At 36.5% G+C, this 27,042-nt stretch overlaps 8 protein-coding genes across 8 annotated transcripts; 2 read left to right on the top strand and 6 right to left on the bottom strand.

Annotated features, from left to right (window-relative positions):
• Positions 1 to 32: 32 nt before the first annotated feature.
• On the top strand, positions 33 to 257 carry MONOS_2315 (uncharacterized protein; the record flags this gene model as incomplete). Its single annotated transcript, XM_067872229.1, has 1 exon — positions 33 to 257. One exon carries the CDS (start codon positions 33 to 35, stop codon positions 255 to 257), a length of 225 nt encoding a protein of 74 aa, XP_067728269.1.
• Positions 258 to 1,803: 1,546 nt separating this feature from the next.
• On the top strand, positions 1,804 to 2,345 carry MONOS_2316 (putative large subunit ribosomal protein LP1; the record flags this gene model as incomplete). The annotated part of the gene is made up of 2 exons (XM_067872230.1): positions 1,804 to 2,176; positions 2,243 to 2,345. The coding sequence occupies exons 1-2, from the start codon at positions 1,824 to 1,826 to the stop codon at positions 2,343 to 2,345; spliced, it is 456 nt and encodes a 151-aa protein (XP_067728268.1). The 5' UTR covers positions 1,804 to 1,823.
• A 4,863-nt stretch (positions 2,346 to 7,208) lies between these two features.
• On the bottom strand, positions 7,209 to 7,820 carry MONOS_2317 (uncharacterized protein; the record flags this gene model as incomplete). The annotated part of the gene is made up of 1 exon (XM_067872231.1): positions 7,209 to 7,820. One exon carries the CDS (start codon positions 7,818 to 7,820, stop codon positions 7,209 to 7,211), a length of 612 nt encoding a protein of 203 aa, XP_067728267.1.
• Positions 7,821 to 8,714: 894 nt separating this feature from the next.
• Positions 8,715 to 10,283, bottom strand: MONOS_2318 (uncharacterized protein; the record flags this gene model as incomplete). The annotated part of the gene is made up of 3 exons (XM_067872232.1): positions 8,715 to 9,380; positions 9,550 to 9,845; positions 9,986 to 10,283. 3 exons carry the CDS (start codon positions 10,281 to 10,283, stop codon positions 8,715 to 8,717), a joined length of 1,260 nt encoding a protein of 419 aa, XP_067728266.1.
• Positions 10,284 to 11,925: 1,642 nt separating this feature from the next.
• Positions 11,926 to 12,483, bottom strand: MONOS_2319 (uncharacterized protein; the record flags this gene model as incomplete). Its single annotated transcript, XM_067872233.1, has 1 exon — positions 11,926 to 12,483. The coding sequence occupies one exon, from the start codon at positions 12,481 to 12,483 to the stop codon at positions 11,926 to 11,928; it is 558 nt and encodes a 185-aa protein (XP_067728265.1).
• Positions 12,484 to 13,018: 535 nt separating this feature from the next.
• On the bottom strand, positions 13,019 to 13,819 carry MONOS_2320 (uncharacterized protein; the record flags this gene model as incomplete). Its single annotated transcript, XM_067872235.1, has 1 exon — positions 13,019 to 13,819. One exon carries the CDS (start codon positions 13,817 to 13,819, stop codon positions 13,019 to 13,021), a length of 801 nt encoding a protein of 266 aa, XP_067728264.1.
• Positions 13,820 to 15,979: 2,160 nt separating this feature from the next.
• On the bottom strand, positions 15,980 to 18,802 carry MONOS_2321 (putative Sodium/hydrogen exchanger). Its single transcript, XM_067872236.1, has 11 exons — positions 18,755 to 18,802; positions 18,644 to 18,660; positions 18,496 to 18,514; positions 18,269 to 18,420; positions 18,110 to 18,205; positions 17,974 to 18,030; positions 17,662 to 17,910; positions 17,361 to 17,535; positions 17,071 to 17,240; positions 16,523 to 16,912; positions 15,980 to 16,308 (listed from the first exon to the last, which is right to left on the bottom strand). Exons 1-11 carry the CDS (start codon positions 18,759 to 18,761, stop codon positions 16,171 to 16,173), a joined length of 1,470 nt encoding a protein of 489 aa, XP_067728263.1. The 5' UTR covers positions 18,762 to 18,802; the 3' UTR covers positions 15,980 to 16,170.
• A 424-nt stretch (positions 18,803 to 19,226) lies between these two features.
• Positions 19,227 to 27,042, bottom strand: MONOS_2322 (uncharacterized protein; the record flags this gene model as incomplete). The annotated part of the gene is made up of 1 exon (XM_067872237.1): positions 19,227 to 27,042. The coding sequence occupies one exon, from the start codon at positions 27,040 to 27,042 to the stop codon at positions 19,903 to 19,905; it is 7,140 nt and encodes a 2,379-aa protein (XP_067728262.1). The 3' UTR covers positions 19,227 to 19,902.

The following is a 27,042-nucleotide window of genomic DNA, read 5'->3' as shown; positions in this document are numbered from 1 at the left end:
GATGGATATGGAGAGGGGAAGGGGAAGAGGAAATGGAAAGAGAAGAGGAAGGGGAAGGGGTAGAAAAAGAAGATGATGAGAATGAGGATGAGAAAGATGAAGGAGAAGGGGAAATGGAAGGAGAAAATGAAGGGGGAGGGGAAGAAAAAGAAGAAGGAGAAAATAGGAAAGGCTGGATGAGGGAGATGAACGAGGAGAAAGAGGAGTGGGAGATGGAGAAGGAGACAGAGATTTGGGAGTGGGCATCTTGGAGGTGATTGTTTGGGATGGAGAAGAGGGGGAAGGAGATGATGGCTGGTTTAGATGTTGCGAGGGAGAAGTTTGTGAGGGCGATGGAGGCATGAACAGAGAGGAAAAGTGGAGATTTTGTTGCTGGATGAATTTGGCAAGCAGAAGAGAAGATGGTGGCAGCTGAATGGTATTTAGCAGTGAGGAGTGGACAACCATTGGCAAGGATGACACTGAGATGGCTTACGCACAAGGAGGTGTTGCTGATGGAGATGCTCGTTTCAGCACATGCGAAATCACTGAATATTGTATTTCGAACGCTCACAGCCTGCCCATCGCTGACAGAAAATTCATTCACACTGAGCATAGCGTGCATGCAAAACGCTGTGGCCAACAAAAATAAAGCCATTGAGTTTCCTCTCATATTCCAAAAGAAAAACAATTTCCAAATATCTATCAATAATTAAATATGTATAATGTATTAGATCAATTTTTTAAAAATTGATTATTTTATTTCTTTTGAATTGAATTTAAAGTATTAAAAAGTTATTTAATCATTTTTGTTTGCAATGAAAGGTTTATATTTATTTATTTTATATGAGAGCAAACGATAATATTAAACTATTTAATAAAATCAAAATTCAAATCAGATTTATGATTTGTAATGTTGTTAAATCTCCGATGTGTACAAAGATGATTTTGCTTCTGCGTTTTTCCATCTTTCCAATTCTATTTTCGTTATCATTGAAACATTCCATTTTGTTATTTTTTGCAAAGATCCAATATTTTTTTTTTGTAAGAATATATTTTTCTTCATCTTCACTAAATTATTTCTCAACAATTGCAGGCATAAATTGTATCATTCAAATCCTGTAATCATTTTATCCGTCATAAGAGTAACACAGTTTAAAAAATAGTTTTTCGCAATCAGTATTGAGTTGAAATATTTGCATATTTCAAAATCAATAAACGAATCAATTGAATATCTTTCTTCTTGTTCAGCTTCTTAGCAATCCTCTTATCACAATCAAAGTTGAAAAAGATAAATCAATTGCGATCACTTCAAAAAAATTTTTTATATTATAATTCTCATTCACATTGACATTTGTTCATCAACGTTTATCCAAGTATTAAATCTAAATAGTGGCGTTCATCAGTATGATAAATGCATCATATAAATTTGTTCAGATATTCTTTATCGGATAAATATACATCCATCTCAATCTGTCAGCGTCATCTTTGATTATCAAAACTTTCGCTATTGAATTATTTATGATTGTTTAAATAAAACTACGTGTTGATGGTCGAAATATTTATCTTTGAATTTTATCTTCACTATCGTTTCAATTTTTTCCCTCCACTTTCAACTGTTCAGCCTTTTGATAGGAAATAACTTTTTCTTATTTTTTGGAATTTTTCTTTCAAATTATAATTAAAAGTGGGGAAATGCATATGTAATTATCGAGTATATTTTTATTAAATATATGCTGTGTGAAGACATCAAGTATTTTGTATCTTTGATCATTAAGCGGCCTTTATTGTAATAATTATGTATTCCGACACTCAGTTTTATCCTTTTTAAAAATTGAACTTTAATGGCAACAAAAGAAGAACTTGCATGCGTTTATGCAGCTCTTATCCTCCACGACGACAAAATTGCAATCACAAAGGATGCTATCCAGGCAATTTTGACAGCTGCCAATGTTAAAGTTCCAGCATATCTTCCAGTGTTGTTTGCAAAGATGCTTGCAAACAAGAACATTGAGGACCTTTTGTTCTCAGGCGGAGCTGTTGCTGCTCCAGCTCCAGTTGCTGCAGCTGCATCCTCAGAACCATCTCACAAGGATGACAAAAAGAAAGGAGATGACAAAAAGAAGAAGGAGGAAGAAAAGAAGAAAGTTGAAGAAGAAGAAGAACAAGATCTTGGTGGACTCTTTGATTTCTGTTTGTTTTTTAAGATTGTTTCAATTTTTCAATTATTGATTGTAATTTATTTATTTGTTTTATATTTTAGAATGTTGCAAATTTCTTTCATCATTTTCCATTTTCTAAAATCATTTCTTATTTTAAAGAATAATATTACATTCTTTGAAAGAAGAGCAAATATTTCTTTTTAAAATCATATTTAGGAATCAAATGGAGAAAGGAAGCATACACAAAATATGTAAATTTTTTATTCAAACTTAATTCTTGAACTGATTTCTTAGTATACACAATCATTATGTTGTATTCTTAACTTATATGCAAAATGTTAAGATTTCTGTGATTTGCCAATAATAGACAGTAAAGATATTTAAATAGAAAGGTTGGAGTTCTTTTTTAATAAAATATACTTCAAGATATCCGAGTTTTTTGAAGAAAAAATTTTTCTTATTTAATGAGTACACATTTATTGGTAAAAATATTTCTTCAAAAACAAAAATTGAATACAATAGACCTATTCGAGAAATATTAAGTCATTTCGAAAAGAAGTGATCATTTTGAATTTAATTCAACTTTTCGCAAATGACTCAATCATTTTGAAAATAAGTCAATCTATTATTTGATCAATTAATAAAAGGTTATATGCCAATTTTGATCAAAAAATTTACAAGTTTGCTCTGGCTCCAGTGAACAAATTGTATGTTTTTATCTATTTTTAAATATACTGTTTATTATTTCATTTTCTATATATTCTCTGTATGTTTTTAATCTATCAATGTTAATAGGCCCCGATTTTTTGGAATTGGTTTTTATGTTTTAATCGCTTTTAACAATGCCAAGCGAATATTGTACTTTATTTTGCAACTATGAATGTTAAATCAACTCATATTCTGTGTATATTTTCATTCGCTTTCTTAAGAAAAATGTTCATACAATTGATTTATTGTTTTTGATTTGTTTTTTTTATGACAAGCAGTTTTTGTTTGTTACTTCTGCTCAATAAAAGCAAAATACATATGGAAAAGCATAATATTGCTCGATAAAGCACATTTATATTTTTCAAATGAATATTTTTTGGCTTTATTATCTTGATTTTTATTTTTTAAATCTGTTGTCATCATTCCATTGTGAAACTTCAATTCAATTAAATTTATTTAAAAGAATGAGATCTAGCCAACATTTCAGTGTTTTTATTGTTTGAACAGTTATAAATGATTGGCATTAAATTTTACGAATATTTATTTTTGTATATTTCGTCTTTTTCAGTTAAAATGAAAAAACAATGATTCAAATATTCTTGGAATGATAAATTTTTTGCAAAACTTTTGAAAAATTAGAAAAGAAAAAAACGTCAAAAACAATGATCGTAAACCCAGAAGATAATCAATTCGCAACGACTCAATCTTTTTGAAAAAGATCTGCACTTATTGAAATTTTGTTCAACTTTTTGGCTTCGGCTAAAGCTAATGCCAAATGATTCAAACTAACGAAAATAGGTCTAATAACAATTTTAACATCATTTTTTTCAATAACAGTTTTTTATACCCTTGAAAACTGTTCAAAAAATATGATGCTTCAACTTGTGTTGTTGACTAGCATTTGTGAATCATGAAATTAATAATTTTTAACGTTCAGACCAAGGAGAGTTTACTGCGAATGCAAATTTACAATTAAAATTTATTTAATAAATCTTGAAATAGAAAATTTTTGGGATTACTCCATTATTAAACTAATTTTTTGCTATTATTCACTTTATTATTTTGAGAATTTTTGAATGAAAATTTTTTGAGGCAAAACCAATTTTTTGTTGAACGTCAGAAAGTGTTTAAAGGACAGATTATGCAAAAAATACCGGACAAGATCGATTTCTCAATAACCGCAGGAGGAATAATTCTGACTATTTTCCTCAAAATATACACCATCAATACAAACTCAATTGATAAACGAGACTTTCAAAATAGTTTCATTTGTGCTCAGAGAAAATATATATCAAAATTTCGGAGAAATTGGATTTTGAGTTTCTCCGAAATTTTGATATATATTTTCTCTGAGCACAAATGAAACTATTTTGAAAGTCTCGTTTATCAATTGAGTTTGTATTGATGGTGTATATTTTGAGGAAAATAGTCAGAATTATTCCTCCTGCGGTTATTGAGAAATCGATCTTGTCCGGTATTTTTTGCGATGTCCGGTATTTTTTGCACAAACTGTATTTATGAAAAGTCGCTTCTCATTTTTATATGACAATAGAATGTTTGTGAATCAAAATACGCTCGGCGCTTGTTGTTCAGCAAAAACAGTTGATATATCTTATATATTACAATAGTCTCATTAAAAACTTTTCTTTGAAAAAATAATAACAAAAAAGCAAAAATGTGATTAAATTCTTTCGTTTATACCAGAACAACGATTTATTCCTGACTTTTTCTTCAATCAAATCATAAAAAGTGTAGCATTCTCAAGCGAAAATTATTTGGGAAAATCAAAAAATGAAAATAATTAAGAAATGAAGAATGGAACAAAATTCATTAAACAAAAAAATTTCATCGTAAATGATTTAAGTTATTTTCCAAATGTTGTCTTTGTGATCAGGCAAACAAAAAAGATTTTCCCTGAAATTGCATTTATTGTTCAATGTAATGTTTGCACCTGGAAAAGACGTTTAATTTATAATATATTTGTGAAATTTACATATCGAGAAGACAAGGTATCCCTCAATATTTATAATAATAATAATTGTGTTAATTTTGATCAAGACAGTTAAAATGAATCACAGTTTCCCTTTGAGATCAACAACAATTCTTTGTTTGAGAAAATTATATTTTCTGGAGAAAAAATGGAAGCCAGGAACATCTGCAGTTATTATTATTGCATTTTAGAGATTATGCCTTAATTAAATTCTAATGAAAATATTTGCGGATGAACATTTGTCATAATCATTTATGGTAATGACGGGAAGGTACAGTATTTCACTGGATTCCTTTATTTCTTCACAAAAATCGCCATCTCCGTTTCTTTTGCAAAGTTTGTCATTCTCCTTCACTGACATGAGGTTGATCCAAAAAAATGAATATTTATTCGTCCAGCCTCTTATTATCATCCGATTGCAACAATCTGATCAAGTTGAGAAACTCAATCATTACAGACCGGATATGCTATCGTTAGACTATTTCCTCTTGTCTGGAAAGTGGAAAAGCAACAGATTGGCGACTATTCTTTTCCAAGCTGTTCTTCTAGAAGTGATGGTGGAGCAGTTGATCTCCCTTTTGCAATAACTCAAAAGCGAAATCGGTGCTTTATCAATTCATTTTTTAAAGAACTGCCGTTGAAATCGATCGTCTTATTGTACAGGAAATGCCATTAAGCATAGGAATTACACAGATCAAGTTATTATATCCATTTGTCTATTTTGTTACTGCAATTTGGTTTTCGGAAGCGAAACAGTTTATATATAAATTTCTTGCTGTATCAACGGAACATTGTAATTTTTCTGATTTTTTGATAATAATACATGCCTTTAAGGAGAATATAATATTCAACGATGCAATTCTTTTCAAAATGGCATTGATCAAAACTGTTTTTCCACAAGGCAAACAGAAAATAGAGTTAGTCCAGATACAGTTTTTAATTGCAGATAAAAGCGAATATCTTTGAAGCTTCAGTGGAAGATTCAGATTTGTTTCTTCTTCTGAAACGCAATTAAATACAAAAGTCACGTTTACGAGTAAACAAGTTGAATGCCATCCATTCAACGTGATCAGTCACTGCCTCACTCAACAGATTGTTGATTCAGTGACTGATATTAAGATTCCAGCAGGAAAGATAAAGGAGACAACAAGTTTTGATTTCAGCAAAAATACAGTTTCGATTTTTAGTCAAAATTTATTTGGACAGACTATCCAAACAGAATAAGAAGCATCTTATTTATCACTTTCATCCGTATCGATGGTGTTCAATCTATTTGAGGCATTGCTATTTAACATGACTCAATCCACCTGAATGGTCATACCTTGAAGCTATTTGAAGCAACTGGAGCAAGAGAGACTATTTCAAACAGACAGAGCGTATCCGCTGGACGAGCTAGCTCAACAGAAACAACATTTTCTCCATTGAATTTTAAAATGTTTTTTTGATGGAGAATTGAAGAAGGATATTTTGAACAGGATTAAGACGATCTCTACAGATTCATTGTTATTGTTCTCTTCTTCAAACGAAATGTAATTTAAGCTATTTTAGAGAGTCTTTGATGAGACAGAAAGAACAATCACAAAGCTGCAAGTTGGAACAGGGAAGAGAAAGAGGAGAATATTTTTGCAATTCCAGGCAAAGCGGATGACAACAGAGGGGATTATCTCTTGATGAGTGTGCTGGCTGCATTTGTGAAAACTGATTGGCGTGCTGCACTCGAAAGAAGCCAGAAGCTTTGCAGTTCACAACAATTACACAAAAGATGAGGCACAAGAAAGCAGAGCGCTTGTTAGCAAATTGGCAGTACTGATGCGGTTAGAGGAGATAGTTTCGTGAGGCAATCTCGATGCCTCACCGAAGAAGATACAACATCAACTGGAATGCCAACAGCTACGCTGATGAAATCTCTTAAAAATCACCTTTACTCATCAAAAATTGTTCATTCTCCTCAACAAAAATGTGAATATCGTATGTCTTCCCCCTTTTCGCAATCAAAAACTGTGCAACTCGACTTCTTCTTCTCTCCAGAAATGCATTCAGTTTTATCAATGCATTTTTCATTACTTTCACAAGCAGTCTGTCTTGTCATCTTCCACATACATCTCTGTCAACTTTTTCAAAGCTTGAACGATGCAACGAAATCATAAGTTGCGTATCTGCATTCTGGATCTGCTCTTTTTCTTTTTTCTCCTCCTCATTTTCTTTTTCTTCTTATTCTTCTCACTTCTCCAGCACCGCCAGCGCAATGGCTGCTGGAGACAGAATCCCATCCCTCATCCTCAGCCCCTCCACATACAGCCTTCTTCTCCATTCTCTCATCTATCCTTCACACGCTGCAACCCCTCGCCCCATCACTTCGTAGTCCAGCTTCACCACCACATGCCTCGACTGTTGTAATCGCCATATCTGCATTGAAGGGCTAAACAGATCGAGATCGACGGGAACACATTCACATCTGCCGCTGCAAAGATCCGCTCACTCCCCGACTTCGTGCCCACCGACGCTGCAAGCGATGGAAGCGGTCCCACCAGCGGAACCGAAAGCATCACAGAAAGTGCAACAACATATCCCCGCAGCGTCTGCAGCACCCGCAGCGACAGCAGCAGCTGCAGCGACAGCTGCATGTGCTGCACATACACCTCAGCCGCCTCATGCACCACAATCCGCAGCCATCTCTCGATGTCGTTCATATCTACTACCGAAGTGTATGACGCTGCCACCACCGACGCATCCGAAGGGTCAATCGCAGGTGCTGATGACGAAGATGAAGATGATGGCCGATCATATCCTGCTGCCTTCTTCTCTTCGCTTCTCCGCCTCCGGAATGGTGAAGTTGAACGGCGTGCTGCTCCATGAGAGAAAGACAAAAACAAATGCGCTGGACGAAGAGACAACTGCCGCGCTGCCCCGGCCACAAGAAGCTTTTTCAGATAACCCACCACGTCTGCCGGCAGCTCCACAGGAGACACAAACGCATCCATATTCCGATTTGAAAGACCGACTAGAAACAAAAGCTCATTGATTTCGAGCGATAGAAACAAATGGAATTGATATTCTTAGACAAGGATTTAAAAATAGGTGAAGAAGAACATATTTTTGAAGGAGAAGAAGAAGCAGAAGCAAAAGAAGAAGCAAAAGAAGCAAAAGAAGAAGAAGAAGAAGAAGAAGAAGAAGAAGAAGAAGAAGAAGAAGAAGAAGAAGAAGAAGAAGAAGAAGAAGAGGAGGAGGAGGAGGAGGAGGAGGAGGAAAAAGAAGAAGAGAGAATAAACAAAAGGAATCTTTCTATTTCCGTCAGTACTGAGCGGTGGCTGAGACAGAAACACTTGCAAAAGATAAGAATCCCCATGCAGCTCCAAAAACCTGTTGGCAGAGCTGCTTTTGAACGACACTCTCAAAAATATCTTCTGGTCTGGCTTTATGAAGCCATCATCCCATTCTCAGTCTTCCTCTCACTCACCCAGCTTTCCACTCATCCCTCCATACAAATCCTACAGCTCTTCCGATTCACTAAACTTCTTCTTCTTCGACGACATCCGCCCTTCATGTACTTTTTCTCCTTCATTTGGCTCTTGCATCCCTAAAGGATACAAACGAAATGAATAGCCTTGCTTTGTCATTGCTCCCGTTGGTGCAAGCCCTTGAATTCCTTGAATCTCCTATGTTTGCACAGACTCCTGATGCACAAATCTCTTCTGAGAATACGATGGAACTGAGACTGAGCCAGAACTAAAAGAACAGCCAAAAGACGGATTCAACAAAGGAGGAAGTGACTCATTCACTCCGCTCGCTTCTTCTGCATCAGTCATCCTTCTTCCTTTAGCACTGCTGCTTCGCGACTCTCTCAGCGGACCCAAGTTCCCTTTGTTCTTTCTTGTTCATTTCATGGCGGACGTAGTTGGAGTGAGGTTGTACATCCCAAATGCCTCTCTCTTCTTCTCCTTCTGCAAAATCCTGATCTTTTGCTCCTCTTTTGCCTGTGCTGCTATCTTCTGCGCCTGCTTCGTGACCTCATTAAGCAGAATGCTGCTGACCGTTTTTCGCAATTGCAGCGTCAATGCAGCAGTTGCCGAAAGGAGATCAACAGACCGCCTCGCCAGCACCAACAGAAACGACTTCTCTTCGTCTCTCGCTTTTTCCAGGAAATGGTGGAATTGCTCAAATCTGGTGGCTATTTGAATGCCCCGCTTCTTCGTCATGCGCTCAATGACACACACTCTCGGTGGCTGTTTGCGGAAGCTTGGTTGATGAGGGGCAATTGCCAGTGAGGAGGAAGAAGAAGATTGAGAAGTCACAGGATACGAAGAAGAAGGAAGCCCTTTGATTTTTCCCAGTTGAGAGTGCTGCGTGGAGAGTGAGGCGATGATGGAGTGATCATAAATATTGCCTGAGCTTATGTTGGAAGCAACAACAGAAGATGAAGAAGAAGAAGAAGCATTCATAGAAGATGAGCTACGAGCTGAAGGGAAACGATAATACGAAAAGATCTGATTAACTTCTGAACTTGCTCCAACAGCATTAATTGAAGAAGACGATGAAGAATTCTGATTTTTAATTGGAGAATTTGAGATGGAGGAAGTGAAAATTGCATCTCTGATGTGGAATTGAAGTGAAGTGTCCACAACTTGTACAGCTATCGGTGCATGCAGCTCCACAACACACACATTTCTATCCTTCTGCAATTTTTCCTTTGATCGGCCGAATTGTCACAACCTGCGACATGATCAGCGGATGGCTCTCTTTCCAGTCATGCAGGATACCTCTCTTCTCTCTTCTCTCATTCGCCCTATTCCGCAGCGCCAGATGCGGTTTTGTGCGCGGACACACCAGACACACCAGCCTTCGCTCGATGCTCCCACATGCCACACTCCCAAAGCCAATTCGCTCAGTTGACAACAAGCACAGCTGCCCAGGCAGTGGAAAAAGAGGAGCTGGAATTGTTGTCTTTTTCTCGTCCACAAGTGGCTCTGCACCTTCCTTTGCGATAAAGCCTTCACCGTCCAGCAGCGCTTGCGGCACAATTTTTATGTGCGTGATGTCTTAGTTCCATCACTTCCTCTTCCCTCTGATACTCCTCCAGCACACTCACGCATCTCACTCATTGAGCAGTATCTGCTTACCAACTTGATCTAAATCCTCACCAAATAACCTCTCTGCATCAGTGGACGGAAGCGCCAGTATATCGTCTGCTTTCCATACGCAGGTACAATCCCTCTCGTGACAGGGCACTTAAACAGAGGGAAATCAGGCGCCGATTCATTTACTAGCTCCACATCAGTCAGGTCGAGTATGTGGTCGATATTCGTCCCGCCTTCGTTCCGCAGCACGAATGACTGCATCGGAGTATCCACCTCTCCGAGGGGAACCTGTTCCAAAAAGCGTATTTCCGTAGCTTCTTCTCCTCGCCCGCTCTCAAACACAACATATGCGTCAGTTAGGATCTGCATCTGGCTCGAGATCTCCAGCACCACTTACTTCCCAGCGGAGCAGCATACAAGCAGAAAGGAAGGTGCAGCAGATTCTGCAGAAAGCGCATGCCAGTCTCTGTGTTGAGTAGGCCATCGTAGTGGTTGAATGTATCGTTGGTTGGAGTGAGCTCGTGGACAAACGAGTGATTCGATTGGTTCAATGAAAGTTCTTTCTACAGAATCGCCTTATTTGTGTTGTGGCGGTGCACATCCACAACACACGCGGAGGGATGTACTTCAATCAAAATATGAGCAAACCATTTAATAAGTATGTTAATTGCTATGCGTTAGACTAAAATATGATCTGATCCAGAAATGTTGCCTTGCTGAAATTATGCTGCTATTTGATTGAATATTTTCATCAATCTAGACTATGAATGCATGGAAGGTGAAGGAGGTTTCTGTTTCATTTTTTGTTTGTTGGGATGAAAGAAGAAGAAGAAAAGGAAAAAGAAGCTGAATATACCAATGGATACAAAGGTAATGCTACAAGAAGTTCTTTTAAAGGAAAGTGGAGAACAGAGAATCCAATGGGAATACTAAACACGAAAGAGAAACAACCAAATTCTTCGATTTTTGAGCTGATAGAGACAATCTCTTCTTCTGTTTTCTCGCCAAATGCGTAGATTTATCAGGCTTCTTATTCCTTTTCACTCGATTCCTTCGGAGTCTTTGTTTCGAACAAAAGAAAATACAAGTTATTCTTCATTCTCATCTCATGCTTCTTCATTCATTCTCCAACCAGTTTGGTGAAATCGAAGAGCTTCGGTAGTCATATCAGTTGTGGTACTTCAACAGCTAAGCCACTGTCATCATCTTCAAATTTAACGTCTCAAGTCTCTGAACTTCAGCCACCTTTCAGCCATTGATACTGTTTCATTCATGGAATGATCTTCCCATGTTCAAAGAATACATACCTGATTGTGGTCTGACATGTTGGATATTCGTTCTTCTGCTGTTTTATCATCCTCTGGGACTGACTTCGTCTGACAAATGAGGAATGATGTAAAAGGTTACTGTGGAAGCTGACAATGAATTGAGGAAGATTTCGAATTTTGAACATTAAGATGTGGAAAAGGCAACTCACAAAACATGGATTGATGATTCTATTAAAATGCTCAAAGTGCAGAAAGTAATTTAACAGAAAAATTAATTTTGAAGTCAATTTCTTCATTCTGTTCATCAATCTGCTAACATGCTTTTGCAACTTCTCCTCTTTCTTTACAAACACAATTTCACTTTCACTGAAAATAAGCTTGCTGAATCCGTTTTATGGCTGAGCGATCAACAGATGTTTTACGATCTGTAACAAATGAGAATAAAATCAATAAAATGCATGATACGAATAGTTGAAAGAACTCCATACAAACATAAACATACGGCAAACGATTTGAGAAGAACTGTCGAGCCCTTTATCAACGACGCTCCAAAGAGAAGATAACTTAATCGCTTTTTGTAAAATCGATCTTTTCAAATTAATCTTATTTATTTCAATCATTTACCTTCTTTTTTAATGAAATCTGGAGTTTAAGACCATGCACATAATAACAACCGAAAAGGCAACTGACTCTTTTGTTACCCTTCGTCTTCTTGTTGATCAGCAACTCGGGCGCCTTCCACCTCAGGCACTCTTTATTGTGATAATCTTCATCTCAAATGCTGATGAAGGAAGAGAGTCTCTGTCATCATCATCGTCGTCATCGCTGGCAGATGTCACAACAGTTGACGAAGAGATGGAGGATGAGTCGGAATCGTCTGAAGATGAACAGTCGGAGTGGAGGGCAATGCAGATCACCATGTGCTCTGAGAACAGCACAATGTGGGGACTGAGATTGGCCAGTGAAGACAATCCATTTTCCATCTCGTCAAAGGAGTGGAGTGCCAGATTTGCCACCCAGAACAGGATTTGGGCAGCTGTTTGTTCTCTCTCCTTCAATGAGCCAATTGCCATCTCCTTCTTCTCGTTCCTTCCATGCAGCAACATGAACAGTGAATCCCTCAGATCCACAATCAGCTTCTCATGTGGAGAAGAACAGGTAATTGCATCCAAAAGATTCGACATAGATGAAGTGATTGGGCACAGATTTTTTGTTAGAACAAATATTGATGCTGTTTTTGCTGTTGAAGTTGATGAGATGGATGATAATGTATTCCTTGACTCTTCTTTATCATCAACCATATCCAACACTCAAAATAATAGTTTGAAAAAGATTGCAAATTATTATTGATTCTCGATCGCTCATCTTGCTTCTTTCATTTCTTCTGATTTCTTGAATGATTTTTTGAAAAAAAAAATCAATTTTACGATATCAGTTAATACTGTGAAATGGAAATGAATGGAAAAAAATATTATTTCATCTGAATCAATCAACTTTTGCATGTGGATATTACAATGAAAAAGAAAATCGACTTATTTGATGAATCTGAGAAATTAAAAATACAAAAAGTGAAATGATTCTTTCATTTGGACAGAAGGTATCAAAGCAATGAGAAAGCAAAAGGAGATATTCAAAAATGAGTGTTTTTTGAAGCATGTCCAAATATCCATGAAAAGAGTGAAAATCAATTCAAAAAAGAAAGAACATTCCAATATCAAGCATTTCATCTCATGAATGACAAAGGTTTTTGTTCAGACATGCAGTGAAATGTTGATTTGTTGAAGTTCAAGAAACGAATTTCATTTCCAAAGAGACACTTTTTTGCGGTTATATTGATTAATCTGTCTTCATCCATTCTGGTGGGTCAATTGTTAAATTGTTTTTCCAATAATCAACCATTGTATCTCCATCCTTATCGCAAACCGTGATGTCATGTCTCATCCATTCAGGAGGTTCAGTTTTGACATATTCAACCCATATCATGGCCATTGTTCGTTCCCAAATACCTCCTTTTTTTGTGATTCCATGCCTCATCCATGCTGGTGGATCTGTCTTCACATATTCAATCCAGAACATAGCCATTGTTCTTCCTTTGCTATCAACAAGAGTAATGTCATGCCTCATCCATTCTGGTGGATCTGTTTTCACAAATGTTATCCAGTACATGGACATTGTCCATCCTCTGCTATCAGCAAGCGTTTTGTCATGTCTCATCCATTCTGGTGGTTCTATCTTTACATATTTGATCCATGTCATTGCCATTGTTCTTTTATTCTTTTCGCCAAGAATAATATCATGCCTCATCCACTCTGGAGGTTCTGTTTGTACAAATTGAATCCAATGCATTGCCATTGTCCACCCATGTACATCACACAATGTAACTTTGTGTCTCATCCACTCCGGTGGCTCTGTTTTGATATATATTATCCATATCATTGCCATTGTCCATCCGTTATCATCAGTAAGAGTAACATCATGTCTCATCCTTTCTGGAGGTTCAGCTTTGGCGTTGATGATATATTGCATTGCCTTTGTTCTTCCATCATGATCGCCAAAAGTTCCACTATATCCTATCCACTTGTTCATTTCCAATCTGTCAGATACGCAATTACTCATCGAATCAATATCGTTTCTCATATGGATTTATGACGACTGTGAGACGTTGTTCGTTGCTCACGAACACCTTTTCCAATGTATATATCAGATCATTTTAAATCAAATGAAGTTGTGGGATAGGATTTCTGATTTAAGAACTATATGATCCGAAAATATCATCAACTTCAGTAAATAATGAAATTTTGTTTAGAACGAAAGTGCACGCAAAGTTTAAATGTTATGAAATTGCTGAATTTGAAAGAAAATAATTTTGAAAGGAAAATGTAATTTTATTATAGAGATTAGAAAGAGTGCGAATTAATTATTATGTTATTTATTGAATTTTTTTTTAACAATGAATGATCTCCACGTTCAAATGTTTTGTTTTAGTATATATATAACAAAGAAAATCATTTTTCTGTCACAAAAAAAAATTTTTTTTAATTAATAGGGTAGTTTTTTTTTATTAGGACTTTTTTTTAATCCGGACAAAAAGTTAAAATTTAAATATCTCAACAATTATTCAATATTAATTTCCAGCAATTTGCACAGTTGTATGTTAGCATATATGACATCGATTCATATACAAAATTTTCATAGCAGTGTTGTATAATTTTTGAAATAAATAATTTTTATTTTTGAAAATCCGACTTTTGATGAATTTTTCTATTTTAATAAGATGATTTGGTTCGTCTTTTATTCATAGTAATTAATTTTTCTATATTGAAAATTATTCTGGTTATTTTTTATTTTCCACAATTTGCTCTTTCTAATGGAATGAAAATCTGTCATTTTTGAAAAATTTTTGTTAATGGGACAACTTAAAAAATATTTTTCATTAAATGCAGGACCATCGAACAAAAACAAACACATACATTAATTAATATAACAGTTATATAAAATTACTGAGTAGTTGTCATTCAAAATGTTTCAATATTTATTTCAACAAATTGATTAACATCCATAAATGATAAATATCACAAATCGATTAGAAATTATTTCTATTTTTATTTGTTTTCAAAGACAAACATTGAAACATTTTGAATGACAACTACTCAGTAATTTTATATAACTGTTATATTAATTAATGTATGTGTTTGTTTTTGTTCGATGGTCCTGCATTTAATGAAAAATATTTTTTAAGTTGTCCCATTAACAAAAATTTTTCAAAAATGACAGATTTTCATTCCATTAGAAAGAGCAAATTGTGGAAAATAAAAAATAACCAGAATAATTTTCAATATAGAAAAATTAATTACTATGAATAAAAGACGAACCAAATCATCTTATTAAAATAGAAAAATTCATCAAAAGTCGGATTTTCAAAAATAAAAATTATTTATTTCAAAAATTATACAACACTGCTATGAAAATTTTGTATATGAATCGATGTCATATATGCTAACATACAACTGTGCAAATTGCTGGAAATTAATATTGAATAATTGTTGAGATATTTAAATTTTAACTTTTTGTCCGGATAAAAAAAATGTCCGGATAAAAAACTCCACTAAAAAAAAAAAAATAAATAAAATAAAATAAAATAAAATAAAACGAAACAAAACGAAACAAAACAAAATTATCATAATAATAATAATGAAATGCATGAAACGTAGTTTTCGATGAAATATGGGGAAAAATATGTCACTTCAAGCATTTTCATTGAAAATTATGCACTTTTTATAGTCTTATATTGATCAAAAAATCCAAGTAAATTTTCTTTCTTTTTTGTAATATTTGTGATGCCACAAAACATTGTGTCATGAAATCAATTATTCCTGTTTATGGATATCAGAATCCTTTTTATTTTGATATTTGAGAGAGTTTTGTTATGTTGTGAGTGAAACATTTTTTTGTGCTTTGCGCAAAAAAAGCTTGAAAGTTTATATTTCCCCCCATATATGGCTGTTCCTTTTTTAAATCATTCTTTCGTTCGAATTTTGATCAAAATTTTATTCTCAAAGGGATTTAGGATATAATTTATTTTCTTTGTAATATCATCATATGCTGAATGAATTAACTGTTGAAGTTCTTTTTTTCAAAATCCCATTGAGAATAGAATTTTGATCAAAACTCGAACAAAAGTATGATTTCAAAAAGGATCAGCCATATTATAAAAATGTGAAAGGCTTCAAAAAGAAATCTTATTGGCAAAAATTAAATTTTATTTTTATGTTATTTCAATAATGAAAAATCACATTGTTTTTTCCCAAATGTGCAATATATTTTGTGATGTGAATTGAAATAACTTTAAAATAGAAATGTAAAATTTTTTCTAAATGATAATTCACTGTTTTTCATTTTTGAGTTTAAAGTAATGTCCATTAAAATATGGAATCATAATAAACAGTACACATACAAATGAAATCACTATTAAATGCTTTTACGAAAATTTATTCATCGGAATCTGCGCTTGTAATTTCTGTAACGACAGCTTCAATGGTTGCTTTATGCTCAGAAAGAGGAATATCAAATTCGGCTTCCAGTCGTTTTCTTAATTGCTTCAAACTGATTTGCTCCAATTCTGGATCCTGAAAAACACAAAAAATAATTTTCAACAACAATAAACATACAATAATGAATCCCAACATGAATGAAATAAATAAATAAAATAAAATAAAATAAAATAAAATAAAATAAAAAGAAATCTTTTTCGGAAAATTGGTAGAGCAACAAAAAACGATCGATCAAAAATGCAGAAACAACTGAAGTTTACACAATTTTTATTTTTAATTTTCATCATACTTCATCCAAATATTGCTGTATCTTTTTTTTCATCATTTCTCGCGATGGAACTTTTCCTTTCACAATTTTCTCTTCTTTTTTTGAAGAACTTTTCGACGATTTGGTTTTGGCTTTATCTTTCCCCTTTTCTTTTTCTGCTTTCTTCTTCTTTGATGCCTCTTTTGCTTTTTTCTCCTCTTCTTCCATTTTCCTATCCCATTCTTTCTTTTTGTCACTTTTGTTGTATTCTTCCAGCTCTGCTTGGTACTTCTTTTTCTCTTCGTCAGCCAATTTTTGGTACTCCTCTTTCTCCGAGTCTGAAAGCGCTCTCCACAGCTCTCCAATCTTCGTCATGATATCTTTGGGAGCTACGTGTGCTGCATCATCACCGCCTTTCATTTCATCAATCACCTATATTTCCCACAAAATTAATGTTGCAATTATGTTATGTTATGATATTTATGTTATTTATTTATTTTCAAGAAGAAAATTTTCATTCAAAAGCAAATCATAAATATAACAAGAAATAGCAAATTATTATAAAGCATATAAAAATAATACTGGCACGCCTTTTGCCTCATTTTTGTGACGAAAATAATGTAAACGCTGTTTGGATGCTTTGGTGCATTTGGATCAACCAGTTTCTTTGATTTCTTCTTCTTTCCACCTTCTTCACCGTCTGAAGAATCATCTTGCTTTTCTTCTTCTGCCATCTTTTTTTTCCAAGCGGCTTCTTTTCCTGTTATGAATTTATTGCCAATTTACAATTGTTTCAAATGAAAGGTTAAAAAAAATGGGGAAAGAAAGAAAGAAAACGTGTTTATTAAATTTTTAGTTTTCTTAACATTTATTCACAAACCTGACTCAACATATGCTTTTTTCTCTTCCAAGTATTTCTGCTTCCTTTTTTCTGCATCTTCATTGTATGGTTTCTTTGACTCTTCGTCCAACTCCTTCCATCTTCGTGAAAGTTCTGATCCAACTTCAGCAATTTTTGGTTTCTCTCCTTTTTTTTCTGTAAGCTCAGCAACAACCTAAAAACAAAATAATAATAATAATAATAATTATAATAAAGAAATAAATCGTTACAAAATAATTATAAAAAAATAATAATAAAAGAATGAAGTATTACGAAAAACATAAAATAAAATATATAAAACCTTTTCTCTAATATCATTTCCAAAAAGGAAGAATGCACTAAGTGGATGAACGGGAGCTTCAGGATCCTTCTTCTTCTTTGTTCTTCTCTTTTTCTTTCCACCTTCACCTTCACCTTCCTCACTTGCTCCTCCTTCTTCTGACTCTTCTTCCTCCTCTTCGTCTCCAAGCCTCATCTTTTTGGTTTTTTCGCTTTGATTAGCTGATGAAGTTTCTTGAGTCGATTCTTTTGCTGGTTTTGCAGGAAGTTGCTTTAATTATTAATTTTATAAGTTATAACTTCATCAAACTAAGCAAAACAAAGCATTGCATACCACTTTTCCATCGATGGGAAATGACAAAAACTTCACAAGACGCTCAATTTGTTCTTCCTGAAAAAAATTTTTTTAATTTTTTGATAATTTTTTTTCCATCTTCAAGTTTAGAAATATAATAACTCGATTTTCACACTTTTGGTCCTCCGGAAACTTGGTTCACAAGTTTCAAGCAGTTTTTCAATTTATCTTGCTTGAACCCTTTCAGTCTGGTTTTTAAATCTGTTTCAAACTAAAAACAAAACATATGTGCATGAAATAATAATGAATATCTTTGAATCAAATGAAACGCTACCTTTGAATCAGCTTTAAATCCTTTAAAATCTGTGAGAGCAGTCCTAATTGCTTCAGTTGAGTGTTGTTGTCCAAATAAGGCTTCAGACAGATCGTGAAGAGTTTGCTGGTTTTCATCATTTTCAATATTTTGACTTATCTTTTCAATTTCGCCTGTCATACGCAGAAAAAATGAACAAAAAAGAATTGCCGTGAAAAAACAATTTTTAATAAAAAATGGCTATGTACCAAGCGTCTTGCCATTACCCTGAAATAAAGAAAATAAACGCAAAGATAATTTATTAACAAATTAAAATAATAATAAATAAATAAAATCGCATCGTAAAATATTATTAGAATATCGAAATAAATTTTAAAATAAAGCAGGTTTGCAAACCTTTGGTAGAACGATATCTTCATAAAACACACGCGAAAATAATTAAAAAATATATGTTGAATGCAAAAAATATATTTAATGCTCGATAATAATGTTAAATTAAAGGAAAACCTGCCATTGTAAAAATTTCAAATTAATATCAGATCAAACATGCCATTGGAAAAAACACAAAGTTCTATTTGGATGGGTGATAAGAAGAAAAATTAGAAAAAAAATATTCTGGAAGCCAAGCGTTGTTTGAATAAAAATAATGAAAAGTATAAATTGTACAAAAGCTAATACTAATTTAATTGACTGATAACATCTTCTCAAGAATTTTTTTTATTCAACAGAAAATGAGTCTCTCTAAATTAATTATTGATGATTTGACACAAAAGGAAAAAATGCGCAAAATAAAGATTCACCTTGAATGGTAAATTTCGCTTTCAAAAGGCTTTATTTTGTTTTAATTTTAAAATTCAGCAAGAAAACAAATCTCCACTTTCTGTTTTGCTACTGTTAAACTCTTTGGCTTTTCTTCGAACAATATAAAAAAGTGTTGAACATTAAACGTTTCATAAACAATGAGAAAAATCGATGTAAGTTTCTTTTTCGAATACAACTTGTGAGTATTTTTTGTTTTTTCGCATTCATTTTGAAAAAAATAAATAAATAATAACGATATGACTACAATGTTAAATTAGTTTGCGGTATTGAAAAATTTTTATAAGAAATTATGATAATTGCAAATTGCTATCGCATTCACGACTTTAAAAGATAAATATAAACGATAAGAATGAAACAAAAAAGTGAACATAAAATAATAAAGAAAATAAACTATGATAATATTATTATTATTATTAATATTAATAAATGAAAAAGAAATCACTTAGGTTTCTGAAAACGAAATAAAAGAACCATGAAATAAAAAAACAATAAAACTTTAAGAATAGCAACAAAGCAAACAATAAACACGAGTAAGTCTAATAACGTGCAAAGAAATAGTGCAATTCAACTTAACATAACGATAATAATATACTGATACTAAATCTCTCTGATGTGGAGCTTGCTTTTAAAACAAGATTGTAAAAAAACACGCAAGTAGGCAAAAGCCGGTCAAAACTATCGAGCGCATAAACGCATTCACAATCAACCATTCACTTATTCTTTCACACACACACACACACACCAATTCTCAAAATAGCAAAAAAAAAAAAATGTAAAATAAATAGGAATGATTAATAATATAATAACAAAACCACGTGCAACGCAACTCACCATCATCTTCGAGTGGAGGAATTTTTGTCTTGCTCCCAATTTGAGAAGTTGGTGCGGGGTGAATAATAAGTCTTTTGCTTCTTGAAACTATCTAACGGCGAAACAAAAGTGGTTGACAAGGTGCTGAAAGGTAAGTCCCGAACACTCACAGAAGGATATGAAACAGTCGAAGAAATCCGAGAAGTGTGTGAAGGCTGGAGAAGATGGTCAGCATACTGCGAGCGATAGCCACGGAGAGAAGATGTTGTGGCTGGTGTTTCTGAACGAAAAAGCGACTGCGCTTGAAGCGAGGCTGGACGAAGAGAGGGAGATCTTTGAAAACTTGATTCAGTATTAGACAATTGGGATTTTTCACGTGACGAAGAAGACAAAGCAGAGTTCAGCGCAGAAGAAGAGAAAGAAGAAGCTTGTGTTGTTGCTGTTAACATAGCTGTTGATGAGGAGGATGAAGATTGCAACGGCGAAGAAGGAAATGCTGAAGAGAAAGACATCGATGCAGATGCTGATTTTGATTTTGGTGTTGAAGTCTGTGCAGAAGAAGTTAAAGAGGAAGATGTCAATGCAGGTGATAGCGTGGATGAATTTGGTGCGCATAGCGTGAAAAGAGACGAAGAAACGGGAGAAGTGAAAGCAGAAGGTGAGCAGCAAGCAGAGGCAGGGCTTTCATGATTGGCGCTTTCAAGCATTTCGGAAGAGAACAGTTCATTCGAACCGTCAATAGGAAACGCAGACTCTTCTTGCACTTCCTTTGCTCTGTTATGAAGCAGAGATTCAGAATAAGTATCATTGCAATCTTCGTCTTTCAGCTGAGTGAAAGAAGGCGAAGAACATTCGTGAGGATTTAAGAAAGAACTAAAAGAAGTATTACAAGATTCAGAAGAAGATATAGAGAAAGAAGAAGAAGAGGAGGAGGAGGAGGAAGATGAAGAAGAAGGTAAAAGCTCGTTCTTTTGATTCTGCTTCGAGCTTATTGGAATGTATGTCCTTGCATCTGGCAGTTTTATTGGACGATGCACCTTAAGCTCATATGAGCTGCTGCTTTTACCGTGCGAATTTCCGTTTTTCCACCCACCAGCCCCACTGTATCCAAATCTGTTCTGCCCCATGCTTGCCCTTTCATTATTTCCTTCATATGAATAGCTTGCATCGCTGGCATAGCTGCTTCGTTCGTAAGCGCCCGAACTTCTGCTCGTGCTGTTTCCATTCGCCATCGAATTGAACATAAACATGTCGTACTGTGGTATGCTCACTCCACACTCAACAATAATCTTTCTTCCATACTGCGTCTTCTTCAATTCTTCATAATAGCCCGCAAATTGCAGCCCAAGTGCCAGCTTTTGCGGCTGTGTAGCCACTGCCACTGCAACCTGAATGACATAATTGCCAAACGAATGCATGCTCAGCTTGCCTGCCTGATCCGTCTGTATCAGCGCTTCAACAAGCTCCATGCGGTACTTGTCAGGCGCCGAATCCAGCGCTGTCTCGATCACATTCGACGAGTATTTGTCAACAGAGAATTCGTAAATGCCCGAAGAAAAATACTCAAACATGTTGTCCACCAGGATCTGATACGTCTCCATGTCCACAATTTCGTTCACTTTCACTCCTTCCGGCTTCTCTTTTCTCTTTTCTCGATTCGCAAAGCTTGATTTTTCACCAAAATAAACTTTCTCGCTCTGGTTTCTTTTGGTTATTGTCGAATTTTCTGTGCATCCTCCTTCTTTTTCACTTGCACCCTCATCCTCTTCATCTGCAACGGGTGCCATCACAAGCTGAAGGACATAATTACCGAAAGGACTATCAATCAGCGTGTCACAGCTGCTCAAAATGCCAAACACCAAATCCTCGTGCACTTTATTTGCAGCTGCATTCACCGCCTTCTGAAGCACCGTGCAGCCAAACCTGTCTCCTGCCACCAGCCCCAGATACTGCGCAATAGCAGCGCAGATAAACTGGACCATCTCTTCTTCAAAGTACAGCACCATCTTCTTCATCACGTGTGATGCATGCTCGTGACACACAAGCGCTATCACTGTCATCTCTCCAAACTGGATCCCTTCAGTCACATGTGCTGTGCTTGCGCCCACAGTTCTCCCTTTCACTGGCTTGAACTTCTTTTGCTTCGCGCGCTCAATCTGAGTAGCCAATAATTCATTCTTTCTCATCAACGGAGGCCCCAATGCCGTGCATTTGCGCTGGACTGCTTCGACAATCAGCTTCTGGTTGTCCAAATCTCCTTCGGACGCTTCAACGATTCTCTGCAGACAACGCATGCCCAGCGGGTGCATCGCAATGTCGCAAATGTCATCTGCTATTTCTGTGATCACAGCAGTCAGATGATCCCGATCGCACTGCTCAAGCACCTTCTGAGCCACATAGCTGCAGCAGTCGAGCGTCATCACACGCCTCATACGCCCTTTCGTTTCCTCCAAAAACAGAGCAGCGTTCTCATACGAAATAGACACAGACACCTGCTGCCACTCGTTCTGCCCAACAAAAGCGTTGCGGTCAATCTCCTTTTTGTACGTGTGGCCTACCTCAGGCTCACGCGAACTAAGCGCCACTTTTACCACCTCGCATCCTGACGCTGTCTCTAACAGCCCAGCAATGTGGCCGATCACTTCTGACCGGCGCGGCCGATGGCGCTTTGAAAGCAGTGTCATGACAACAGGATCTACAACTGGCTCACCGAACGCCTCTCTGTTGCGACGATATACAAGGCCAGTGCCGGGGAGAGCAGGATTAGGACGAACAGAAGAAAGAAAAGGAGAAGGAGGTACAGACGACAATTGAGGAGAGGACGACTGCGTGTTGCTCACGGATGAAAGCGAGGAGCGAGACTGTTGAGAAGGCATTTGAGAACGCAGAGGATAAGGTGAAGGACTTGGTGATGAACGAGGATAAGTCTGGAAAGGCGTTGAGCGTCCAGAAGCTGGGGTAACATTCGAAGCAGAAGAAGTTTTCATGCCAACACTTGCTATTGGCGAGTTCAAAGACTGGGGCTGAACAAATGGAATTTCAGATGTTGCCTGCGAATTATTCTGCAAAGGAGAAGGAAGCATCGGCGGAGCAGGAGATTTCAGCGATTGATTTTGAGATCCATAAAATGCATCGCTTTTTTGTTGGGAAGAAAAAACTGGATAAGTAGATTGCGACGTTTCGTCATGTGCATTTGAAGGATTGGACTTGTCTGTGTTGCTGCTTGAACTATAAGCTCTTCGTGCGAAGCTCAAGTTTCGTATTAAAGGTGGTAAAGAGGCATCAGAAAATGAATTAGAAAGATTTGTGTCTTGTTGAGAAAGAGAAGAAAGAGAAGAGGAGTTAAGAGAATACGGTTCAGAAGGAAAAGTTGATGCAGCTGCCGTTGAGCCGGAGGACAATAAAGAAGAAGAAGAGGATGAGGATGAGGAAGAAGAAGAGGAAGACGAACAAAGAGCTTCAAATGAAGCAGACGAATCAAAAGAATTGCTGTCCGAAGAAAGGGGAAGGAGCGGCGAAGAAGTTAAGTGAGAAAAAGAGACATTCTCCATCAACAGAGAATTACGTTTCGATTGAAGAGACATGGGAAATGAAGAAGACGGTGAAGAAGATGAAGATGAAGAGGAAGAAAGCGGAGAAGAAGCTTCGAGCTTTGGCGAAGGAAATGAACTTGATTGAGAAAGGCGGGAAGGAATTGCAGATTGATGGCGTTGTATGTTTGCAGCACGCTGAAATGGCTTTGATTGGCCAACTGGAGAAAAGATAGATGCAAGCTGAGGAGACGATGCAGATTCAAAAGGAGAAAAAGAAGGTGAAGAATAGTTCGATGCGGGAGATCCTGATGAAAAAGACAACAAAGGCGAAGGCATCGATGCATCAGTCATACTGCGCATCAAAATATTTGGTGATGAAAAAGCGGTAACTGCAGAATTTTGCGGAGGTTCTGAGGAAGCCAACAATGATTGCGAAAAAGACGAACCTGTTTGCACAAAGGGTTTATATGAAGTGGATGCAAGATCATTGCTGGATTTCGCAAAGTTTGAATAATTTGGTGTGGTAGATCTAAACGGTAAAGGTGTTGTTGGTCGACTGCCAGAAAATGATACTGTTCGAGAAGATGAAAATGTTGGGTTTTGCGGAGTTGAACTTCCTTGGACTTCAGATGCAGAAGACGGAGATGAAGATACCGATGGCGTGGAAAGAGAAGAAGAAGGAATTGAAGATGATGATGTTGACGATGAAGAGAAAGAAGGGAGACGTGAGAAATGTTGGTGCTTATCCGATGGAACAAACACAGGTGCATCCACTGCTTTTAGCAAAAGAGATTCACTTATGTCAAATGAAGGGGACGAGGAAGAAGTCAAAGGGGAAATTGATGATGATGATGTTGACGATGTCGATGATAGACTAAAGGTTGAAGAAGTCGGAGTTGAAATCGAAGATTGAAGCATTGGATTTGCTTGAGTCAAAATTTGTTGCGGTTGCACTGTTGATTGCATTGGCTGTATTGAATGATTGTCAGATTGGGACTCAGTTAAGGACGATGAAGCAGCAGGGGTCAAAGGATCGTGTTGAAGTGCAGCCTTTTCACTCATCCCTGTTTGAGAGTTTAAAGAGTAAACACTGGGGTGGACAATAACATTCGTTGCAGCATTCACAGAAGGATGAACAGAAGAAGTTGAAGAAGCAACTGCAAGTGAGTTTGATCCAAATGAATGAGGGTTCAAAAATGGCTCTGAAACACTTTCAGAGCTTGCAAGCAACTTTTCGTTTTGATGGAGACGTTGAAACTGAAGCGGCTCGAAGATATCGTGCACTTGCTGAGCCTGAAAAACAGGATGATGAGTGAAAGACATTGAGTGTTGAGCTTCGGCTCCTTTTTCATTTGCATTTTTGTAAGCAGGTGCGACAGCTGTTATGGAGTCATTGTAAATGCCACCTGAAGGAGCTGACGCATCAAAGGATGAAGATGAAGATGAAGATGAGGAAGAAGAAAGGAGAATAGAAGGAAAACATGAATCTATCGGAGAAAGACTATTTGCTCTTAAATCATTAGGCTGTGATGATTCAATATTTTTTGAGGCAAAAGGAACAGATGAATTTTCTGCAAAATGACCATTCACATCTGGTTGCCCTACAAATACTGAATGCGAAGAAGCTGTAAGCAAAGACGTGTTATATCTGGAATTGCTTGCCAAATCCGAATATGAGCCTGAAAAAGAAGGCGCAACTTGCATCGCTGACGAAGAAGTTGGAGAAGAAACCCGAAAAGGTGGAAGTGAGACTGTCTTTCCAGGATTACTTTGTCCTGTCAGTGGTACACCTTTTTGCCAACTTTGTTGCTGCTGCTGGAAATAAATATCTTTTGCCAAATTAGCTTCAAACTCTTTAGGCACGTTTGCATTTTTCTGGACAAAATTATTGTTCATTTGCTTGCTTATGTCTTGTATCGTTGATGCAGCGTGATCTTCATTTTCAGCCCAGGCAGATGATGAAAAGAGCGATGAAGTGTCAGATTGTGTGTCAGATGAATCAGAAGATGAAACAGAGGAGGAAGAGGATGAAGAAGAGGATGAAGAGGAAGAAGATGAGACGGTCGATGACTCTGAAGAAGAAGTTATCGATGGAGAAACTGAAACGCGAGCAGCTGATTCAAAAATCGAACCAGAAGAAGAAGAAGAAGAAGTATGAGATGACAAAGATGAAGAAACACCGGAAGATGTGGAGGAAACAGAAGCTGAATCTGACGTGATAGATGACTTCGATGAAGGTTTGTTAGCAGGAGACAAAGGCTCGATCAAGCTTTTGTGAAATGATTGCTTATCTTCCTGTTGCGATTGCTTGGTGCTTTTGTGAGTGTTGCGAGTGTTATGAGTGTTGTGAGTGTTGTGAGTGTTGTGAGTGTTGTGAGTGTTGTGAGTGTCATGCGTGGAGTGTGTGAAGTGTGTGAAGTGTGTGCTGGGATTGTGCTTGATATGGCTACCTCCCTTCTTGCAAGTGTCCTCTTCAATTGGTAGACGGTCCGTTAAAATGGTAGATGGCTTTATCGATTGAGAAGAAGAAGAAGAAGAAGAAGGAAGTGCATCTGCAGAAGTAGTAGCAGAAGCAGAAACAGTCACGTTAGGCGAACTCGTTTCAAGTGTTGGTGTTTGAGATGAAGGGCAGACATCAAGAGATGAACCAGAAGATAAGCATTCCGCAGAAGAGCTTCCGTGAAATGTGCAAAACGATGCTTCAGAAGAGCATTTTGCAAGAGAAATAACTCTGGAAACGCAAGTCAGTCCATTCTCGCTTTTGGTATCTTGATTTAATTGATAACTCTTCTTCTGTGACTTTTTCTTATCGTTCTCTGAAGGTGATGCTTGCAATCCGAATTGTGAACACTTTGAAGAAGTCGCAGACGGATCCAACTGTCCATCCGAGCGGGATGTGAGCTGTGAGCACATAGATTTCTTATCTCCTCTATTTCCGAATCCTTCAGATTTCGTATCATTGAAGGAACGATGATGAAGTGAGTTGTGGTGCTCAGATGAAGATTTGTGTGAGTATGATTCTCGTATTGCTTGCATCTCTTGGAGGAGACTATTTGCTTCAGACGAAGCAAATAGATTGCTCGTTGACTCACTTTTTCCCTCATGCGTTTTGCTTTTCTCTTGCCAATGAGGAAGAGAAGAAAATGTGTGTGAATTTTTTTCACTTCCAATTTTATGAGCAGGTATCCGATCTGCACAAAAAGCGGAATGAGTTCTTTCATGATGCCGATGACCATCGGCGAACATATCGAACGCTGCACATTTTTTACTGTCTTCCTGTTTCATAATTTGCTGCTCACCTGCCTCTCCACGTTCTGACATTTCATTTGCATAAAAGGGACTTTCCTCGTTGGGAAACAGTTTCCTTTCTTTTTGAATGTTAGCGCTGCTCATGGGATAATGTTGATTGCATTGTTTTTTATGTAAATAATTATGGTCATATTGTTCACTTCTGACATTGTCTGTATATGTGTGCTTTTCATTTTTGAAGTTGTCAATGCAAATATGATTATCGGTGCAAACACAGTTATCATTGCTACTGTGGTTGTTTGTGAACATACTGTTGCTTTGATTGAAGCCAGAAGAATCTAAAACCGGACACTTGCTCCCCTCAATATCACCGCAATGCAT

This window comes from Monocercomonoides exilis, assembly GCF_001643675.1.
Source record: "Monocercomonoides exilis strain PA203 chromosome Unknown scaffold20-1493094, whole genome shotgun sequence".
In the NCBI taxonomy this organism is placed as follows: Eukaryota; Preaxostyla; order Oxymonadida; family Polymastigidae; genus Monocercomonoides; species Monocercomonoides exilis.
Note: the sequence above shows the minus strand (reverse complement) of the source record. Positions and strands in the feature narration are given on the sequence as shown.